Raw genomic sequence first — 19599 nt, forward strand, 5'->3', positions numbered from 1 at the left:
CAGCCCTGGCCCTTATTGCAGCCTTAGAAAACCTTAAACAGAGGACCCAGTTAAACTGTGTTCAGGCTCCTGACCTGCAGAAACCATAAGATGAGGAATGTTTTTGTTTTAAGCTGCTAAGTTTGTGACAATTTGTTATACAGCAATAGATGATTAATACAGCATTTGCCTGACCCTGATAATGAGTGTCTCCTTAAATTTTGCGCCCTAAGCGCCCCCCCGTTGCCTCACCCTGGTTCCAGCTCTGGTGTGAATTGTGGTTTAGGATGTGTGCAAACACAGTACCTGAATGAGCAGTGTCATTGGGCCATTCTTATCAATTTCCAGGATCTCTCCATTTTTCGTTCCCACCAGGATATGTCCATGTCCCAAAGTGATGGCACGAATTGAAGGGTTATCTTCCAAAAGCAAGCCTGAGGAGGAAAAAATGCGTTTAATACTGCAAATGTTGTATTTAATATAATAAAAAATAAAGCGATTGTAATGATTAAAAAAAAAAAAAGTATCCGCCTGCCAATGCAGGGGACATGGGGTTCCAGCCCGGGAAGATCCCACATGCCGTGGAGCGACTAAGCCCATGTCCCACAACTACTGAAGCCCGCACACCTAGAGCCTGTGCTCCACAAGAGAAGCCACTGTAATGAGAAGCCCACGCACCACAACGAAGAGTAGTCCCCCGCTCACTGCAACTAGAGAAGGCCTGAGCACAGCAACGAAGACCCAACACAGCCAAAAATAAATAAAACTAAAATAAAAATAAATTTATAAAAAAAAAGGAAAGAGGGCTTCCCTGGTGGCGCAGTGGTTGAGAGTCCACCTGCCGATGCAGGGGACACGGGTTCGAGCCCCGGTTCGGGAAGATCCCACATGCCGCGGAGCGGCTGGGCCCGTGAGCTATGGCCGCTGAGCCTGCGCGTCCGGAGCCTGTGCTCCACAACGGGAGAGGCCACAACAGTGAGAGGCCCGCGTACCGCAAAAAAAAAAAGGAAAGAAAACAATCTCTATTCATTGATGGCATGATGTATAGATGATCCCAAGGAATCTACATAAATAATCTTAAAACTAGTAAGTGATTTTGACAAGGTCACAGGATACTGTGCAAAAGTAAATCATATTTCCATATACTAGGACCCAAAAATTAAAAATAAAAAAAATTTTAAATACCATTTGTAAGATCATTAAGTATATGAAATACATAGGGATAATTCTGACCAAACATGTATAAGATCTGTACACTAAAAATGAAAAAACAGTGCTGGGAGAAATTAAGGTATACCTAAATAAGTGGAGAAATATACTGAGCTCACAGATTGGAAGATATAATGCTAAGATGTCAGTTTTCTCCAAATTAGTCCATAGATCCAATACATTCCCAAATCCAATCCTGTAAGAATTTTTTACAAAAATTGAAAAGCAGATTCCAAAATTCTTATAGAAATGCTATGTATGTAGAATAAACAAAATAACTTTGAAAAATAAGGATGAAGTTGGAAGACTTCCACTACTGGACTTTAAGATTTATAAAGCTATAGTATAAAGCTTAAGACAATGTGGTATTGGTGTCAAGATAGAAAAATAGATCAGGAGTAAAAACAGTCCACAGAGAGATCCACACATGCATAGTCAATTGAATTTTGACAAAGTTTCAAGGTAATTCACTGGGAAGAGTTTTTTCAACAAATGGTGCTGGAACAACTGGGTATCTATATGCAAAAACATAAACTTTGATCAACACTTTGCACCATATACAAAAAACAACTCAAAATGAATCACAGATCTAAATGTAAAATATGAAACTACAAAACTTTTAGAAGAAAACATAGAGGAAAAATCTTTGTGAATTTCCATTAGGCAAAGATTTTTTAGGCAAACTGAGAGCATGATCCATTAAAAATTTGATAAAGTGGATTTAAAAATCAAGAACATTGGGCTTCCCTGGTGGCGCAGTGGTTGAGAGTCTGCCTGCCGATGCAGGGGACACGGGTTCGTGCCCCGGTCCGGAAAGATCCCACATGCCGCGGAGCGGCTGGGCCCGTGAGCCATGGCCGCTGGGCCTGCGCGTCCGGAGCCTGTGCTCCGCAACGGGAGAGACCACAACAGCGAGAGGAGGTCCGCGTACCGCAAAAAAAAAAAAAAAAAAATGGGCAAATGATTTGAAGAAGCACTCCACCAAAGATGTATGGATGGTAAGAAAAAAAATGGCTCAACACTGTTAGTCACTAGGTAAATTCAGATGTAAACTATACCTGTTAGAATGTCTAAAATTGAAAAGACTGATTCAAAAGTCAGGGAGTATTTGGTGAGGATGTGGAGCAATGAGAACTCTCACACTGCTAATGGGAATGTAAAATGGTGCAACCACTTTGGGAATCAGTTTGGCAGCTCCTTAAAAAGTTAAACGTACACCTACCATATGACCTAGCCATTCCACCCCTAGGTATTTACCCAAGAGAAATAAAAGCACACGTCCAACTTGTATATAAATGTTCATAACAACTTTACTTGTAATAGCCAAAGACTGTCAATCAATACAATGGAACACTCAGCAATAAAAAGGAATGAACTCTTGATACACACAATAACATGGATGTGAGAATAATGCTGAGTGAAAGAGTGCATACCATATGATTCCATTTACGTAAAATTCTAAAATGTGCAAATGAATGAGAGTTTTCGGACGTGGAGGCAAGGAGAGGGCAGGAGGGAGAGAGTACAAAGGGACGTGAAGAAAATTTTGAGGGTAATAGATATGTTCATTATCTTGACTCTGGTGATGGTATTGCGTGTACATGTATGCCAAAACTTATCAAATTGTATACTTTGAATATGTGCAGTTTATGGTATATCAATTATACCTGTTTTTTTAAAAAGCACTATTTTAAATAACTTGAAAAATTGTATTAGGTATAAGTCTAGCAAAATATGTGCCGTGTCTGTATACTGAAAGGGACAAACACTAAAGAAGGAAATCAAAGAAGAACTAAATAAATGGAGAGACATACCACTATTATGAATGGGAAGACAATATTGTTAAGGTGCCAGTTCTCTCCAAATTGATCTATCGATTTAATGCAATCCAAATAAAAATCCTAGTAGCAGTTAAAATAAACAAATTATATAGACATATGTATAATATACATAAGCTATATGTATAATATGTATGTGTATACACACACACATATATAAGAATGAACATATAGAGAAAAAGAGAATGATAAAGCAAATGTGTTCAAATATTAACATTTGGGGAATCTGGGTAAAGAGTATTTACCAGTCTGAGAAGTTTCTGTAACTGAAATTTCAAAATAAAAGACTTTTGAGAAGGGTTTATACTGTATTGCTTTGTTGTCTATTTTTTTTAGGTGTTACATATTTTGTGAACATATGGCATATCATTAAATATTCTATACCACTTTTTAAAATTGTGATAGCCTATAATGGATGGATGGTTTAAAGGTTATTTAACCAATCATTTATTGTTAGACATTTACATTTGCTCCTTCCCAGAGTTTAATACTTACCTAACCTTTACTCCATATTTTTGCTGCCTTCTGAATAGTTCAGACCCCTCCCTCCACTTCTACCCTGGGACTAAGTAAATCTCTTCCTTCCTGGGCCTTTGATAGTAATACTGGGGACAGGATATAAACCTAGACCAGGTGTCATCTATCTACTATACGAAGCCCCCAGATGTGTTTTATTTGGCTTGCATGGTGTTTTTGTGTTTGAATTTGTTGTCAACATTTAAAAATTAGAAGACTTCACTTGACAGGGACTTCCCTGGAGGTCCAGTGGTTAAGACTTCGCGCTTCCACTGCAGGGTGTGCGGGTTCAGTCCCTGGTCCGGGAACTAAGATCCCACATGCTGCACAGTGCGGCCAAAAATAAAAAGGACTTCACTTGAAACTCTAGATTCTTGACTTCTGTTGAAACACCAGATCTGGCAACAATAGGCCAACACTCTGGCATGGCTGTTGTGGCTGGAGTTGAGTTTCAACCACTCTCTGTAGATGAGGAATAGGTTCTCTGCCAGCCCAGCTATCTTTACAGACCTGTCTGCTGGCTCCTGTATGCACTTAGCCTCACCCAGGGCTCTACAGACACAGATTCATGAACCCCCTCACTCAAAACAAGAGCTGCTCAGGACTTCTGTTAGAAGGCAGTATAGTCGAGAGGAAGAAAGCCCTGGCCTTAAACCAGGGGAGTTAAATTTTAGTCAGCTGGGCTGGTCCTGGCTTTAATATGCCCACTGTGAAATGACCTAGAAGTGTGGTTCTTAACTGCGAGATGGAGGGGAGAGTCATAATGATAGGGTGCTAGGAAAGGTGGGTCTAGCTTGAAAAATCTCCCTAAATGATTTGATGTCCTCCTTTTTGAAAACAACTGGCTTACCTGTCAAAGCTCATCTGCAAATCCAAATGATAGGCTCTGGATTTGAATGCCAGGTCTACCATTTACTTGCTGTGTAATCTTGGGCAAGTGACTTCACCTCTCTGAGCCTGGTTTCTCATGTAGGACCTGAAAAAGAAAGAAGACAACAGCTCCCATTTCAAATCCCACTTGAATCTGAGATTAAATCATGATATATATAAGACACGCATGAGTCCCTGGCACAAGGTAAGGACTCTGTATAAGTGGTTACTTTTACTACCCCCTAAGATTGTTGTGAAGATTAAATGAGATAATGAGGTAAAATGCTTAGCAAAGAACCAGGTACATGGTCAGTGTTCAGGAAATGGCTACTTATGATTATTCTCCATAAAGATTCCAAAGGGATACATTGATTTATCATTGCCAAAGGTAGCAAAGAGAACTTGGAGACAATTTGACTGGGCTTGGGGGAATAACTCATAGACTCTAAGACTCAAGTAGAAATCTGGGATGCCTTCTGGGTGTTAGACAGAGATATGAAAGATGGAACTGAGGGTTGTCAATGCAGAGAAAAAAGGAAGGACTTGTTGCCATTGTTTTCCCTTTTTTGTGGAAATAAAAACACTGGGACCTTAAACTAGGAAGACAGGGACCAGATCTGATTAATCTCTGGGTTCCCCCTGTGTAGGGCTGACACTGAGCAGGAACCACTGACTTTCTTTGACTTAGTGGAAGTGACTTTCTCTTGTCTGAGCCTCAGTGTCCTCATCTGTAAAATGAGGAAACGCAAACCTACCCCTGAAAGTGTTGTAAGGATTCAGAGATCACGGTTTGGATATCGCCTGGCTAAAAGTACTCACACAAAACGGTGTCTAGTGTGACAACCCACCACACACCGCTGAGAATGGCGGAAAAAAATTTTTTTTGCATTCTTTTTTAATATTCTTTTCCATTATGGTTTATCACAGGATACTGAATATAGTTCTCTGTGCTATACATTAGGGCCTTGTCGTTTATCCATTCTAAATGTAATAGTTTGCATCTACCAACCCCAAACTCCCAGTCCATCCCCCTCCCTTCCCCCATCCCCCTTGGCAACCACAAGTCTGTTCTCTATGTCTGTGAGTCTGTTTCTCTTTTGTAGACAGGTTCATTTGTGCCATATTTTAGATCCCACTCATAAGTGATATCATATGGTATTTGTCTTTCTCTGACTTCACTTAGTATGATAATCTGTAGCTGTATCCATGTTGCTGCAAATGGCATTATTTTGTTCTTTTTTATGGCTGAGTAGTATTCCATTGTATATATGTACCACACCTTCTTTATCCATTCATCTGTCGATAGACATTATGTTGTTTAGGCTATTGTGAATAGTGCTGCTATGGACATAGGGGTACATGTATCTTTTACAATTATAGTTTTGTCTGGTTATATGCCCAGGAGTGGGATCGCTGGATCATATGGTAATTCTATTTTTAGTTTTCTGAGGAACCTCCATACTGTTTTCCACAGTGGATGCATCAACTTACATTCCCACCAACAGTGCAGGAGGGTTCCCTTTTCTCCACACCCTCTCCAGCATTTGTTATTTGTAGACTTTTTAATGATGACCATTCTGACCGGTGTGAGGTGGTATCTCATTGTAGTTTTGATTTGCATTTCTCTAATAATTAGTGACGTTGCACAAAAAAAAAATTTTTATGACAGACTGTATCAAATGTATGCTCCACTGGTGGGAGTGTAAGTTAGTACTATAGTTTGACAGTGTCTGCTAAAGCTAAACACATACCTGCCCTGGAGTATATTCCCATGTTTACCAAAGAAATGTATTAGAATATTCATAGCATCAGTATAGCCCCAAACAGGAAAATATCCAGTTTTAGGCATATTCACACAATGGAAACCATACACAAATGAAAATGAAAGAACTATCCCTACACACAATATGAATCTCACAAACATGTTAAGTAAAAGAAGGTAAAAACACAGTACACACTGTATGGGTCCCTAGAGAGTTTGAAACAGACAAAGTAATCCATGCTGTTAGAAATCAGGTAAATGATAACTTTCAGAGGGGATAAGGGTGGCAGAAAGAGCATGTTTAGAGCTTCTGGGGGCTTCTCTGTTTGGTTTTTTGATCTGAGTATTGGTTATTTGGGTGTGTTTACTTTGTGTAAATTCGTTGAACTGCACACTAATGATATGTATACTTCTCTGTACTTATACTTGAATAAAAAGTTTACTTGACAAAACTGTAGCTGGTGTGATGAACAGCGGCCAGAAGAACAGGCTTTGAGGACCAACAGATCTGGGGCCCCGCGCTCTGGTTTCTTTCCCTGTAAAAGAGGGAACATAATGTCTGTCAAGATTCGATGAAGTGAGCATGTAAGACTTATGCACAGGGCCTGGTCTATATAGGCCTGCAGTTCTCCTGCGTGACCCAACTCCTGGCACCGCTGCCTCACCTTCTCCAGCCCTAATGCGTGGGTTCTACTTGATTCACGGTAATGAAGTAACCGGTAATGGCAGGCTTGGGGCTCCTCACCCCCGGGATGGAGCCCGGTAAGAAGTGTCATTCTCAGGGGCAGCCCCCGTCTTCCTGCCCCCGCGCGGGGGGCAATCCTCGGCTGCAGCCTACTTGGAAACCCCCTAAACGAGCCCCTCTGCGAAACCCGGCCAAAGGCAGCTCCAGCCCCGTCACTAAAGATAAAAGAGCACTTTGCCATCAGACTCTGACAGATCTCTGGGAAACTCTTCTGGTCAAAGAGCAACGAGGGCAGCGCGCCGGCGAGAAAACCCGAGAGCGAGAACGCCGTGCGAGACTGCGCCAAGGCGCGCTATTGCACACGCGCACCGCCCCGGGCCCGCCCGCGCGCTCGCGCGGTACGGAGTGCGCATGAGCATATCTTGGGGGAGGAGCTCAGGACTAGGTCGCCCTGCCCTTTACCTATCCGGCCTATCCGGGCCATCCGGCCGTCTCTCCTTGGTGTCTTAAACTACGTTTTCCAGAATCCATCCAGGCCCTGGCTTTCCGGTGGCATCAGCGGAAGCGGTGACTGGCTTAGGCCGGGCTGCACAGAGGCCGGCTTGGTCGCTATGGAGGAGATAGGCATCCTGGTGGAGAAAGCTCAGGTCCGAGAGGGCGAAGCCGACCTGAATGGGATGTTGAGCGACTTCGGGATCCAGGCCTGGGTCTGAGTGTTTTCGGAGGTCTCAGTGGAGAGCTTCGTGCCGTCCCGAGGCCTGGGCTGTGGCTGAGTGATGCTGGGAGGGCAGTAGGGCTCGGAAAGCTGGGCTGGGGAAACGAGTGACATCAGAGGTTCTTTGGGACTGAATGATTTCGAGGTTTAGCTGGGAATGCTGTGACATCGGTGACCCGGCGGCACTGGGGATGGGTCGGTAGTGAGTGATGTGTGGGATTCGGCCGTGGGGCCGAATGATATCTGCGGCTGGGCTGGGGAGCTGACTGACATTCGGGTCTTAGCTGGTGTTGGAGGGCCGAGTAATGTATGTGGTCTGGCCGAGTGATGTTTGGGGGCTACCTGGGAGCTGGATGACATAAGGGTCTAGTGTGAGCTGGAGTTCTGTGACATGAGGCGTCTTCGGGAGGTAATTGAGTAACGCTCGGACTGTATGAAGGCATGGTGACTTTGTCAATTGAGAGAGCCATGTGATATTAGGAACCTGTTGAGGGGGCCTGGAGGGCATTGGGGTCTAGTAAGGAGTTGATCAGACATTTAGGCCCTAGATGGGAGTTGGGTGACATTGCAGACATGTGACACGTGCCATGTGATACCAGAAGATCTGTTTGGAAGGCTGTTTGACCGAGGGGCCTGTGAGGAGTTGGGTGACTTCAGAAACCTGTTTAGGGGACTGAGAGGTTTCCAGGATCTATTTAGGGAGCTGAATGATGTCAGGAGCCTGTTAGGGGCCAAGTGACTTCATGGTGAATTGGGAGGGGGGCTCTAGATACTTTCATAAGGGGACCTTCTTCTTCCAACCTGAGTTTCCCTCCATGGTCTAGGATGAGATCCCAGCCCTGTCTGTGTCACGGCCCCAGACTGGCCTGTCCTTCCTGGGGCCTGAGCCTGAGGACCTTGAGGACCTGTACAGCCGCTACAAGGTACACTCAAACCCAATCCGGACCCTGCACAGGGCCCAGCATCCCATACTTCCCCCACCTTCCACTGCTCCTTGGCTCAGCAAGGCCTGGAGCCATCCCCTACCTCTTCCCTCTCTGCTCACAGAAGCTGCAGCAAGAGCTGGAGTTCCTGGAGGTGCAGGAGGAGTACATCAAGGATGAGCAAAAGAACCTGAAGAAGGAATTCCTCCATGCCCAGGAGGAGGTGAAGCGAATCCAGAGCATCCCACTGGTTATTGGGCAGTTTCTGGAGGCTGTGGATCAGAATACAGCCATCGTGGGCTCCACCACAGGTGCGTAGGGGGTTGTTTACTCATCTGGAAATATATTTTACGTTCTCTCTCTCTCTCTTTCTCTATGTGTGTGTATTGTGACATACTCTAACTAGTTTCCCATTTTGTTCTAGTCTGTTTTGTTCTAAACAACGTTCTGGTCATGACTCTCAAATGATTTCACAACTATTACTGGGTTGGGACCTACAATTTGAAAGCACAGGTGAAGTGTTAAGAGATTGGGCTCTGGTAAGGACCCAGTATTCGGGAGCTGCTGTTATTACCGTGGGTCTAGGCTCTGCCTTCGTGATGGGTGTTGTCTCTGCATCTTATCTGTCTTTTCGTGCTTCTGGCCTCTGCTCCTCTGGACCAAGCCATATTCTTATCAAGTTTGCGGGGAAAGGTGTGTGACTGGGCCTGGAACTGGACTGATGGGCTGGTAGTGAGGTAGTGAAGGGAGGGAGATATCCACAATGAGGCCTGTGTCTTTGATCTTTAGGACTTAGGGGGACAGTGGCTATCCCTGAGATGGAGACATGGGCAGAAAAGCAGGTTTGCAGGGAGACAGTGAGGGCAGTCTGGGACATCACAGGGAAGTGTCTGGGAGGTCACTGGACAGCCAGGTCTGAAGGTCAGGAGAGAGACTGAGGCCAGAAAGAGATGTGTGTATCACTACCATAAATGTAGAAGGTGGACTGGGGATGTGAGACTGGAGGCTGGGCAAGCAAGAAGGATTCTGCTGCAGAGACCTAGATGGGAGAGGATGGTGCTGAATCAGGGCAGGGTCCCTGGGCAGGAGGGAAGGGATTAGTCAGAGAGACATTTTAGGAGGCTGGTGGACCGCCATGGTGACTGACAGGCTGTGGAGGGAAGCAGAGAAAAGTCCAGAATGAGGCTTAGAGCTCTCATTAGTGACTCGGCACCATGGGCCTCCCTGAGACAGAGACCCAGGAGGAGCAGCATAAATGGGGGGAAGATACTGAGAACACACTGAGACATGGTGAGTGAGACATGCCGTGGGGATGTCCACGGGCAGGCATTCCAGGAGGCTGCTGGTCACCTGGAGCTGGAGCTCAAGAGTCAGGGATAGACAGGGAAGTTGTTAGTGTGGATGGATGCCGGGGTGGACTGGAGGAGGCAAGACTAGAAGCCAGGAGGGCCATTTGGGGTCTGAGTGAGAGATACTGTTGGCCTGGAGGTACAGCTGTGAGGTCGGCAGTTTTGAGGTTCTGGCACTTCTCATTTTCCCCTCTCCCTTCTTGTCCTCTTCCCAAAGGCTCCAACTACTATGTGCGCATCCTGAGCACCATCGACCGGGAGCTGCTCAAGCCCAACGCCTCGGTGGCCCTCCACAAGCACAGCAACGCCCTGGTGGACGTGCTGCCTCCTGAGGCCGACAGCAGCATCATGATGCTCACCTCAGGTGAGGGGGAGCCCAGGGCCAGGGAGGCCTGAGGGGACCCTGCGGGCCAGGCTGGGAGCCCCAGCTCTGCTCTTCCACCAGATCAGAAGCCAGACGTGATGTACGCGGACATCGGGGGCATGGACATCCAGAAGCAGGAGGTGCGGGAGGCCGTGGAGCTCCCCCTTACGCACTTTGAGCTCTACAAGCAGGTGAGGAGCTGGAGCTGGCAGGGAACGGAGAGGCCGTCCCCACCATGTCTCCAGTTGGTGATGGACTCCCCGGCTCATGCTCTTCTCCACCTCTGTGCTTCAGATCGGCATCGACCCTCCCCGAGGCGTCCTCATGTATGGCCCGCCCGGCTGCGGGAAGACCATGTTGGCAAAGGCTGTGGCTCATCACACGACAGGTGAGCCGCTTGGCCCCTCCCCCGAGCTCTGACTTTCTGGGCTCTTCCGACCTTGCCCTCAGTTCTCTCATCCTCCCCAGGAAGTAGTGTGGCACAGCGATTAAGAACATGGGCTCTAGGGTCAAAGACCCAGTGTGCATCTTACTGAGTGGCTGTGCCGTCCTGGGGAAGTGACTTTACTCTCGTGCCTCAACTTCCTCATCTAATAGAACACTCATTTCACAGCATGATTGTGGGGAATTAATGAAATAATGCCACGTTTTTCCTACTAATGGGTCATTACTAATGACCCATTAGTAATTATGAATTCAAATTCATGGGTTGCAACCAGCTAAAAAAATTTTAAAAAATGAAACAGAACAGAAAACGTTGGAGTCCACCCCACATAGTAAGAACTTGTATTGTTTGTGAACACACACAAACATTGTACACAGGTGTGCTGTGGTTGTTGACAGATGTATTTCTTCTTGTAGGTTCTAAACAAAGATGTCTGAAAGTCACTGTATTACTGTTTGTAAAGCCTAAGGACAGGACTCAGCTCATCTTAAAATCTTAATATATCTAAGCCAAGGAGCAGTAGAGGGCAGTGGGTAAGCAGTGTGTTTTCTGGGCCAGACTGCCTGTGTCTGAAATCTGGCCCCCCTACACCTACTTATATAAGTTAGTACTACTTACGTAAGTTAGTTTATGTAACTACTTGGCAAGTTAGCCTCTCTGTGCCTCCATTTCTTAATTTTCTGGATTATTCAGAGGATTAAATCAATATAAAGCTTCTAAAACCATACCTGGCACGTAGTAAGTGGACAGTAAATGTTAGCCATTGTCATGATCATTCATTGAACTTCTGCTCTCCCAGGTGCTGGGATATAGGGATGAGTCAGACCTGTCCCCTGCATTGGAGAATCTCCCAGTGTGGCTGAAAAAAAGGAAAATAAACACTTAGAACTCAGTCAGTTAACATTTATTGAGCACCTAATATGTACCAAGCTGTGTTCTAGGTGCGGAAGGCATGGCCGTGAACAGAACAAAGTCCCCCCCGTAAAGGTGATGTCTTAGTTGAGGAAGCACTAACAGATGAATGAAGAGATTATATGTCATGTGGTGCTAATGCCTGAAGAAAACAACTAAGGGGCAGGGGATAGGGAATAACAGGGGCGGCAGCTTTATGTGCCGGGACTGGAGGTGGTCAGGGAAGACTTTTCTGAGGTGACATTTACATGAAGACCTAGAAGAAGCCTTGAGGGAGTGAGTCATGTGGACCCCTGGGGGAGGGAGTGTGTCAGGCTGAGGGACTCGAGTGCAAAGGCCTTGAGACAGGTGTGTGCTTAGTGTTCTAGGAACAGTGAGGAGGCCCCAGTAGTTGAAGCCAGCTGAGCACGGGGGTTATGCTTGGAGGTGAGCTTGGGTGGGAACGGCCTGAAGAGTAGCACGTGCTCCAAAGAAGCAAGGAAGGTAGTGGGATAGCCCTAAAGGAGGGTTGTCAATCCATTCTGCGTAGGCTCTTAGGTAGGGGTTCCCAGAGAGAGGTGTGAGGAGTCTGTCAGGCACACAGTTGGGAGAAGGAATAGCATTTGCGAAGGCCAGGGGGTGGGAAAGAACTCATTTAGGGAGTTGTGAGTAGTGGTGAGTAGACCATGACTAAACTCGACGAGGGCAGGGAACTTGTGCGTTTGTCCTTTTTTGTGTTTCCAGTGCCCGCCCAGTAGCTGAATTGTGGTAGGTGCTCAGAAAATAACTGTTGAATGGCTGGCTGAAGGAGGAGCTGTGCAGGTCCAGGGATCAGAATGGGCGTGAATATGAATAGTCTTAGTGCTAACCTAAGAGATTTCGACTGTTGTCCTGAGATCAGGGTGGTTTTAGACAGGCAGGGTTCAATAGAAATACAGTTGCCCCTCAAACAACAGAGGCTTGAACTTCGAGGGTCCACTTAACACCCAGATTTTTTTCACATGATGTATGGTTGGATGAATCCGCAGAGGCAGAACTGCAGATCTGGAGGGCCAGCTATAAAGTTATACACAGATTTTATGCACAGAGGGTCAGCACCCCTAAACCCTGTGTTGTTCAAGGGTCAACTGTATAATGAAGCTACATATATAATTTAAATTTTTAAGTACTCATTTTTTAAACAAAAGAACTAGGTGAACTTCGTCTAAAATATGTTTTTTTATTTAACCAGTATACTCAAAAATATTATTATTTTAACACGCAGCAGATACAAAACTTGAGTTTTTTTCTATAATTTTTTATTGTAGTAAAATATATAATACAATAATTTTTTATTGTAGTAAAACATATAGCATAAAATTTACCATTTTAACCACTTTATAAATATACAGTTTATAAGTGGCATCAAGTGGATTCACAGTGTTGTACAGCCATCACCACTGTCCACTTCTGGGACTTGTTCATCATCCAAACTGTAACTCCATACCCATTAGACAATCATTGCCTATTTCTCCCTCCCCGCAGCCCCTGATAACCTCTGTTCTACTTTCAGTCTCTATGAATTTGCCTATTCTGGGCACCTCATATACATGGATGAATCATAGAGTATTTGTCTTTTTGTGGCTGGCTTACTTCCCTGAGCATAATGTCTTTGGGGCTTACCCATGTTGAAACATGTGCCAGAACTTATTTCCTTTTGAAAGCCAAATAATATTCTGTTGTATGTATATAGCACCCTTTATCTATTCATTTGTTGATGGACATTTATTGAGATATTTTACGTTTTTTGTACTGTCTTTTGAAGTCTGGTGTGTATTTCACATTCACAGCACATCTCATTTGGGACCAGATCTACATAATGGACTTTGTGTCTCCTTTCTCTGTGGTGGCTGGAAGGAGTGTCCTGGAGGTTGCTCCGTGCAACACAAAGCCACATCCAGTCACTAACAAACAAGTTAAACTCTAAGAAAAGATGGAAAGGAGAGGCAAGCCCAGAACCTGTCTTTAACCCCACTGCCACTTGTTGATTATGTCAGAATATGTGTTCCTGGTTCTTGACTCTTGCATGATATTCAAAAGGGGTCCTTTGAGCTCTTGGTAAGGCAGCATGATGCCTGTGTATGGAAAACCTGTTTTCTTACTGATCTTTCAAGCACTCCGGAAATTCACATTTTTTGGTATGTTGGATTCCATGAATGTCTCTAGCTCTTCTTTGTCGGTATGTCGAAGCACAGACATTTTTTTTTAATACCCTGATTTCTAAATGTTGGGCCAAAAAAGGACACATCCATAGGCAGGATTCATGATTTGTGCTGCTGGGTCTCTGTGGGGTACAAGCTGGTCCGCCTAGCTGGATCTGGAACCCAGCCCAGGTCATGAGAGAATGACCTGGCTACTTGGAGTGGGTATCCAAAGAAAAGGATCTCCTCAAGGAATTCTCAGTTTCAGTTAAAGTATTATGGGGCCCTACAGGTGTTCCATTCTCGTCTAACCCCTGTCATCCTGCCATCAGCTGCATTCATCCGAGTTGTGGGCTCAGAGTTTGTACAGAAGTACCTGGGTGAGGGCCCTCGCATGGTCCGGGACGTGTTCCGCCTGGCCAAGGAGAATGCGCCTGCCATCATCTTCATAGATGAGATTGATGCCATCGCAACCAAGAGATTCGATGCCCAGACAGGGGGTGAGTGATGCCCAAACAGAGCCTGGGGTCTTTTTTTTTAATGAATTTATTTATTTTATTTTTTGGCTGTGTTGGGTCTTCGTTGCTGTGTGTGTGGGCTTTCTCTAGCTGCAGCGAGCAGGGGCTACTCTTCGTTGCAGTGCCCAGGCTTCTCATTGCAGAGGCTTCTCTTGCTGCATTGCAGAGCACTGGTTCTAGGCACACAGGCTTCAGTAGTTGCAGCGTGTGGGCTCAGTAGTTGTGACTCGCGGGCCCTAGAGTGCAGGCTCAGTTGTGGCGCACGGGCTTAGTTGCACCGCGACATGTGAGATCTCCCTGGACCGGGGCTTGAACCCGTGTCCTCTGCACTGGCAGGCGGATTATTAACCAGTGTGCCACCAGGGAAGTCCCAGGGCGTGGGGTCTTGGGCAGGCTTGTCATGTGGGATGCCCTGGACTGACCGTGTTATATGCTATCCAGCTGACAGGGAGGTTCAGAGAATCCTGCTGGAGCTACTGAATCAAATGGATGGATTCGACCAGAACGTCAACGTCAAGGTTTGGGGTTCAGGATGGGCGAGGGGAGGTGTGGTGTGGGAATCAGGGAAGGATGGAGGCTGGCATGTGAGGAGATAGGTATTGCAACAGGATGGAGTATAGTGGGGACAGAGGTCTGAGCTGGCCTGTCCCCGATGCCAGGTGATCATGGCCACAAACAGAGCTGACACCCTGGATCCTGCTCTGCTGCGGCCGGGACGCCTTGACCGTAAAATTGAATTTCCACTCCCTGACCGCCGCCAGAAGAGATTGATTTTCTCCACTATCACCAGCAAGATGAACCTCTCTGAGGAGGTTGACTTGGAAGATTGTATCCTGCTCTAGAAGCGAGGGGAGGGTCACCGCTGAGAATGGGGATTAGATCTCCACCTCTGCCATCACCACCACCCAGACTGTGCAGGTGGGAGACCAGGGTCTGGGGAGGGGTATGGTGACAAAGACAGCCCAAGAACAACTTCTGGCTCCAAGCATTCACCCAGTCATGCATGGAGTGGTTTCCTTAACTCACCTGCCATAGATGTGGCCCGACCAGATAAGATTTCAGGAGCTGATATCAACTCCATCTGTCAGGAGGTGAGTGCTGGTTTCTCTCTAGATTGGGCAGCGGGTGTGTGAAGACCCTCCACTCTGCTGCAGTCCTGTCCATCATTGCCTCCCTGGGTCTTAGGCTGCGTCTGTCTCTTCCTGCACCATCATTAGGGGCGGGGAGTGCAGGGAGTAGATTTTAACTGTCATCCCTCAACAGAGCGGGATGTTGGCTGTCCGAGAGAACCGCTACATTGTTCTGGCCAAGGACTTCGAGAAAGCATACAAGACAGTCATCAAGAAGGATGAACAGGAGCATGAGTTTTACAAGTGACCCCTCTGCCCGCACCACAGGGGCCGGGGGTTCGCTCACTTCCCCAGCCTCTGTCCCCAAAGCTAGTTCTGTTTTTTCTTTACCCAGAATTGATTTATTCAATAAACTAACAAGATCAAATCTGTTTAATTTCTTCTTACAAATTTAACTCCTTTGGAGAACCTGGGCCTTGAATAGGATCCTCTGTGCCCCTCCTGCTCTCCTGACAGATGAGCAGGTACATGGTCTGGGTTACAGCTTGAGAGAGAAGTAAAGAATTCAAACTAGGGCTTCCCTGGTGGCGCAGTGGTTGAGAGTCCGCCTGCCGATGCAGGGGACACGGGTTCGTGCCCCAGTCCGGGAGGATCCCACATGCCGCAGAGCAGCTGGGCCCATGAGCCATGGCCACTGAGCCTGCGCGTCTGGAGCCTGTGCTCCGCAACGGGAGAGGCCACAACAGTGAGAGGCCTGCGTACCGCAAAAAAAAAAGAATTCAAACTAAATGACCAGAAATTTGGGGAAAAGGATGGAAAATGAGCAGACTGCAGCCCCTGACCAGAAAATAAAGTCTCTATCCATCTCCCCACTCACATTTACCATTCGAGTCTTGGGCAATTCCTGCCTTCTTCACACTCAGAGGGAGAATCAAGGACAGAGAGACCACCCATTAGGGTCACCCAGAGCAGGGATGAGGGGGTAGGGGGGAGGTTGGATGCCTGGGTTCTGTGAATGTCTCTGGCTCTTCATGCCATCTTATTGGGGCACAGATGTGTTTGGTAGGACCAATTCCCACTTTCTCTTGAAATCTGTTTAAACACCTCTCCCTCTGGGGAGTCTTCTGATGCCCCACGAAGGGAAGTAACCCTTCCCCTACGCTGCCCTGGCGTCGTGCACATGCTGTGCTTTGCACTCCTTACATCTCCAAGTGCTTGCCTCCTCCAGACTGGAACCTCTTGTAGAGTAGTCAGGGATTGTAGCTTGATCACAATTCAAGTCCCAGCACCCACACATGGTAGACATTCAGTTCATGTTCCTTGAACAAAAGTATGAATGTCACTGTATATTTGGGAGTGAGATGGGAAGAAGATATAAGGAAAAATAGTTGAGGAATCACAGGTCCTTGAAGAGACGGGGGTGATTCTGCTAGATAAGCATGGCATGTTGAGCGGAGAAGTTAATTCTTCCTCTCTCCTGGCACCTCACTAAAACAAAAGTAAGGTATAAATTCACATGGACACAGGAAGAGAGAGGAGATGGCAGCAACGCAATTTTGGAAAGGGGCAGATACCTGCTGATTGATGTAGCAGACCTGAGGAAACTTGAACCTGAACTCAAGGGAAGCCCAGAAACAGTCATTTTCCCCTTTCAGAAACCAGAGGTGCCAGGTTCTGAAGGTGAGGCCTGGAAACAGGAGGACTACCTGAAAGGCTGTATAAAAACCAGAACTGATACACTGATTATGCAGGAAACAAATGAGCTGTTGTTACTCCAGGCCCTGTGACCCTTCCCCAGCCTGGCTGAAGACCTCAGATTTACTCTGGAAAGGCTGGACCAGCAGTCTCTGGGCTGGTGTGCCTGGAGCAAGGATGAGAGCTGGGCCGTGCAGAAGATGAGATTGAGATTAAGTGAGATCCCTGGGCAGGCAATTGAAGGATTCCTTCTGAGGAAACCAAGCAGCATGAGAGAAACAGGAAAGTGGGTTGTTAAGACACCTAAAGTCCTCATCATTCACATTCAGCAGCAGCTAATATCTAAAACTGATGAGTTTACAAAAGCATGTAACTTAGATATATGGAAGTAAATTTCAAAAGAAACAAATGAGGATGGGAAGTCCTTGCCTCTTGGAAGTAGACAGGGAAATACAGGGTGAGGGTGACATGGGAATGCTTTTTGTTTCTAATATACTTTATATATATTTGACCTTTTAAAATAGGTACTTAAAAAACGACAGTGACAAAACCACGTGAAAAAAAGGATTTTACAAGTCCTCTTGGAGGGACGGTAAAGGAAGGAAATTGCTGAAGTGACAAACATCCTAAACATCAGTGATAAAGGGCAAAGAGATTGGGAAAAGAACAAAGCCATGTACCTAAGAAATGACAGCAGACCAGTGTGAGGCTAAAGCTATAACTGGTAAGAGGTGGTAGCCACTCACATTAGCTGGGAGAAGGGATATTTGGTATATTTTGTGGGTTGCCCAGCAATCTTGCTGTCTGTGCTTAGGCAAAATTATGAAATGGCCTACCATTATTATGGTCTCAGAGTGACCTTGATATTGATGTTCTGTGAGACTGTTCACGTGCAACAGGATAACAGGCCCAGCTGTGAGCACCAGGCCAGCTTTCAATACCATTGAGGCCTACCTGTAAGTGCCAGGCCAGTTCCTGGATGTCAGGGGCTGCTTTTTTGTGTTCTCAAGTACGTGCTACCGCGTTAAGAGGGAAAAACTAAGGCCGGCTTGCTGAACAGCCCAGACACTCGTGCATTTTGGAAGTGTAGTCTTGAAAGCAAGTGTTTTCCTGCCAAGCGAAACACATAACGCTTTTCTCTGTTCTGCTCTGCAAAGACAAGAGGGAAAAAAAAAACCCTTAAATATATGTAAACCTTTTTGTTTATTTGTTTTTAATTGTAAAAATAATACACATAAAGGAGCCCAAAATATAAGTGTATAATGTAACAACTTATTATAAATAAAACACTTGCGTAACCATCATCCAAGGACCAGGCTGTAGGTTTCCACTGAAAAAGAAATTCCTACACAGCTGCCCATAGGCAGTGATGATCCATTTTGTGAACACATCTGTAATTACTGCAATGGAGAGGGCACCCTGGGTTGATACAGCCAGTTTGGACAAATGTCAATCATTTCCCCAGGTTTCATCTATTCTTTAGTAACATTTCCTTTGAGTACGACCAGCATCAGTAAGCATATCTCAGATGAGACTACAGTGCATGTACTGCTAAGTAGTTAAAAAGGACTCTGTTGATCAAAAATGACTCTGTACCAATGCAGCAATGTGACAAACGTCACCACTGTCTGCACAGACCAGAAGCCATGTCATGATGGCACAGGTCACACCAAAGCCAACCTAGATGACTCAAACGTGGTCTTCCATGTCAGTCTCAAAGGGAGAGGAGGAGGATGAAGGAGCCACAAGAAGACAGTGCTCAGCGTCCTAATGACTACATAATTTTTTTTTACTTGTCCTCACAAATTATCCCAAAATATTACTTGGACATTTTGCTTCTTCTTCAGGATCTTAAGGTATATTTACTGTCTTATGTCATAGGATAGGAGGCTCCAGTGGAACGCTCAGCATGGTGATTCCTCCTGCTAAAGCAGGGACACGTCAGGCCAGGCAGACGCTGAACCCAGAGTCCTGCAAGGGAGAGCAGGGTTCTCCCCAAAAGTGAGCCTGGTGGCCTCAGTGGCCCAGCACCTGCTTATTTTTATATCGATCCATATATATAATTGTGAGTTCATACCACTGCATCTAGTTTCAACGTGCCATCACAAGGTTCATTCTAGTTCTCTCCTTTTCCATATCTGAGGTTCCCCGCTGACAGGGAGAAGCTTGGCTGCTCTCAATGCACTTATTGGGTTGGCCAAAGAGTTCGTTTGTAATAGCTTCCAGAGAACCCCGAATGAAATTTTTGGCCAACCCAATAATATATTTACTTACTTGATCAGAACCCCACCTCCACCCCCGCCTGCCACTGCATGTAACAAACTCCTATCACCCTGTTGCGCCCTTCCCCATACAGATGCTCTCCTCACCCTACTTGGGTTCTGAGACTCACTACCTCCTATATCCAACCGACATGAATGTCTCCAACACCCCAATTTGGGCTCCAACACCCAATGCTGGGCAGTCCCCATACCCACACGCCCTTTTCACCCTGTTGAGGCTCTGAAATCCCGTACAGGCCATTCCTCCTGTGTGGACGCCCTCCTTATCCTGCTCAGGTTGACACTCCCATGCTGAGCCATTCCACCAC

General features: G+C 46.1%; 1 protein-coding gene and 1 long non-coding RNA gene across 2 annotated transcripts; one reads left to right on the forward strand and one right to left on the reverse strand.

Annotated features, from left to right (window-relative positions):
* Positions 1 to 285: 285 nt before the first annotated feature.
* On the reverse strand, positions 286 to 7150 carry LOC307179492. Its single transcript, XR_013825397.1, has 4 exons — positions 6840 to 7150; positions 6618 to 6710; positions 4393 to 4518; positions 286 to 413 (listed from the first exon to the last, which is right to left on the reverse strand). It is a non-coding gene; the product is annotated as an uncharacterized lncRNA (long non-coding RNA).
* A 148-nt stretch (positions 7151 to 7298) lies between these two features.
* On the forward strand, positions 7299 to 15783 carry PSMC4 (proteasome 26S subunit, ATPase 4). Its single transcript, XM_079908699.1, has 11 exons — positions 7299 to 7506; positions 8399 to 8497; positions 8622 to 8808; positions 10064 to 10210; positions 10292 to 10401; positions 10505 to 10598; positions 14059 to 14226; positions 14686 to 14762; positions 14904 to 15072; positions 15280 to 15335; positions 15508 to 15783. Exons 1-11 carry the CDS (start codon positions 7471 to 7473, stop codon positions 15619 to 15621), a joined length of 1257 nt encoding a protein of 418 aa, XP_079764825.1. The 5' UTR covers positions 7299 to 7470; the 3' UTR covers positions 15622 to 15783.
* The last annotated feature ends 3816 nt before the right edge of the window (positions 15784 to 19599 follow it).

The sequence above is a fragment of the Stenella coeruleoalba genome (genome assembly GCF_951394435.1).
Source record: "Stenella coeruleoalba genome assembly, chromosome: 20".
NCBI classification, from domain to species: domain Eukaryota; kingdom Metazoa; phylum Chordata; class Mammalia; order Artiodactyla; family Delphinidae; genus Stenella; species Stenella coeruleoalba.

Excerpts from the sequence above, each read along its gene's own strand:
- PSMC4 (XM_079908699.1), top strand. The coding sequence starts at position 7,471 with ATGGAGGAGATAGGCATCCTGGTGGAGAAAGCTCAG. Across the intron at positions 10,402-10,504 it reads ACTTTGAGCTCTACAAGCAG|ATCGGCATCGACCCTCCCCG; the intron begins GTGAGGAGCTGG and ends TCTGTGCTTCAG. Across the intron at positions 14,763-14,903 it reads ACCAGAACGTCAACGTCAAG|GTGATCATGGCCACAAACAG; the intron begins GTTTGGGGTTCA and ends CCCCGATGCCAG.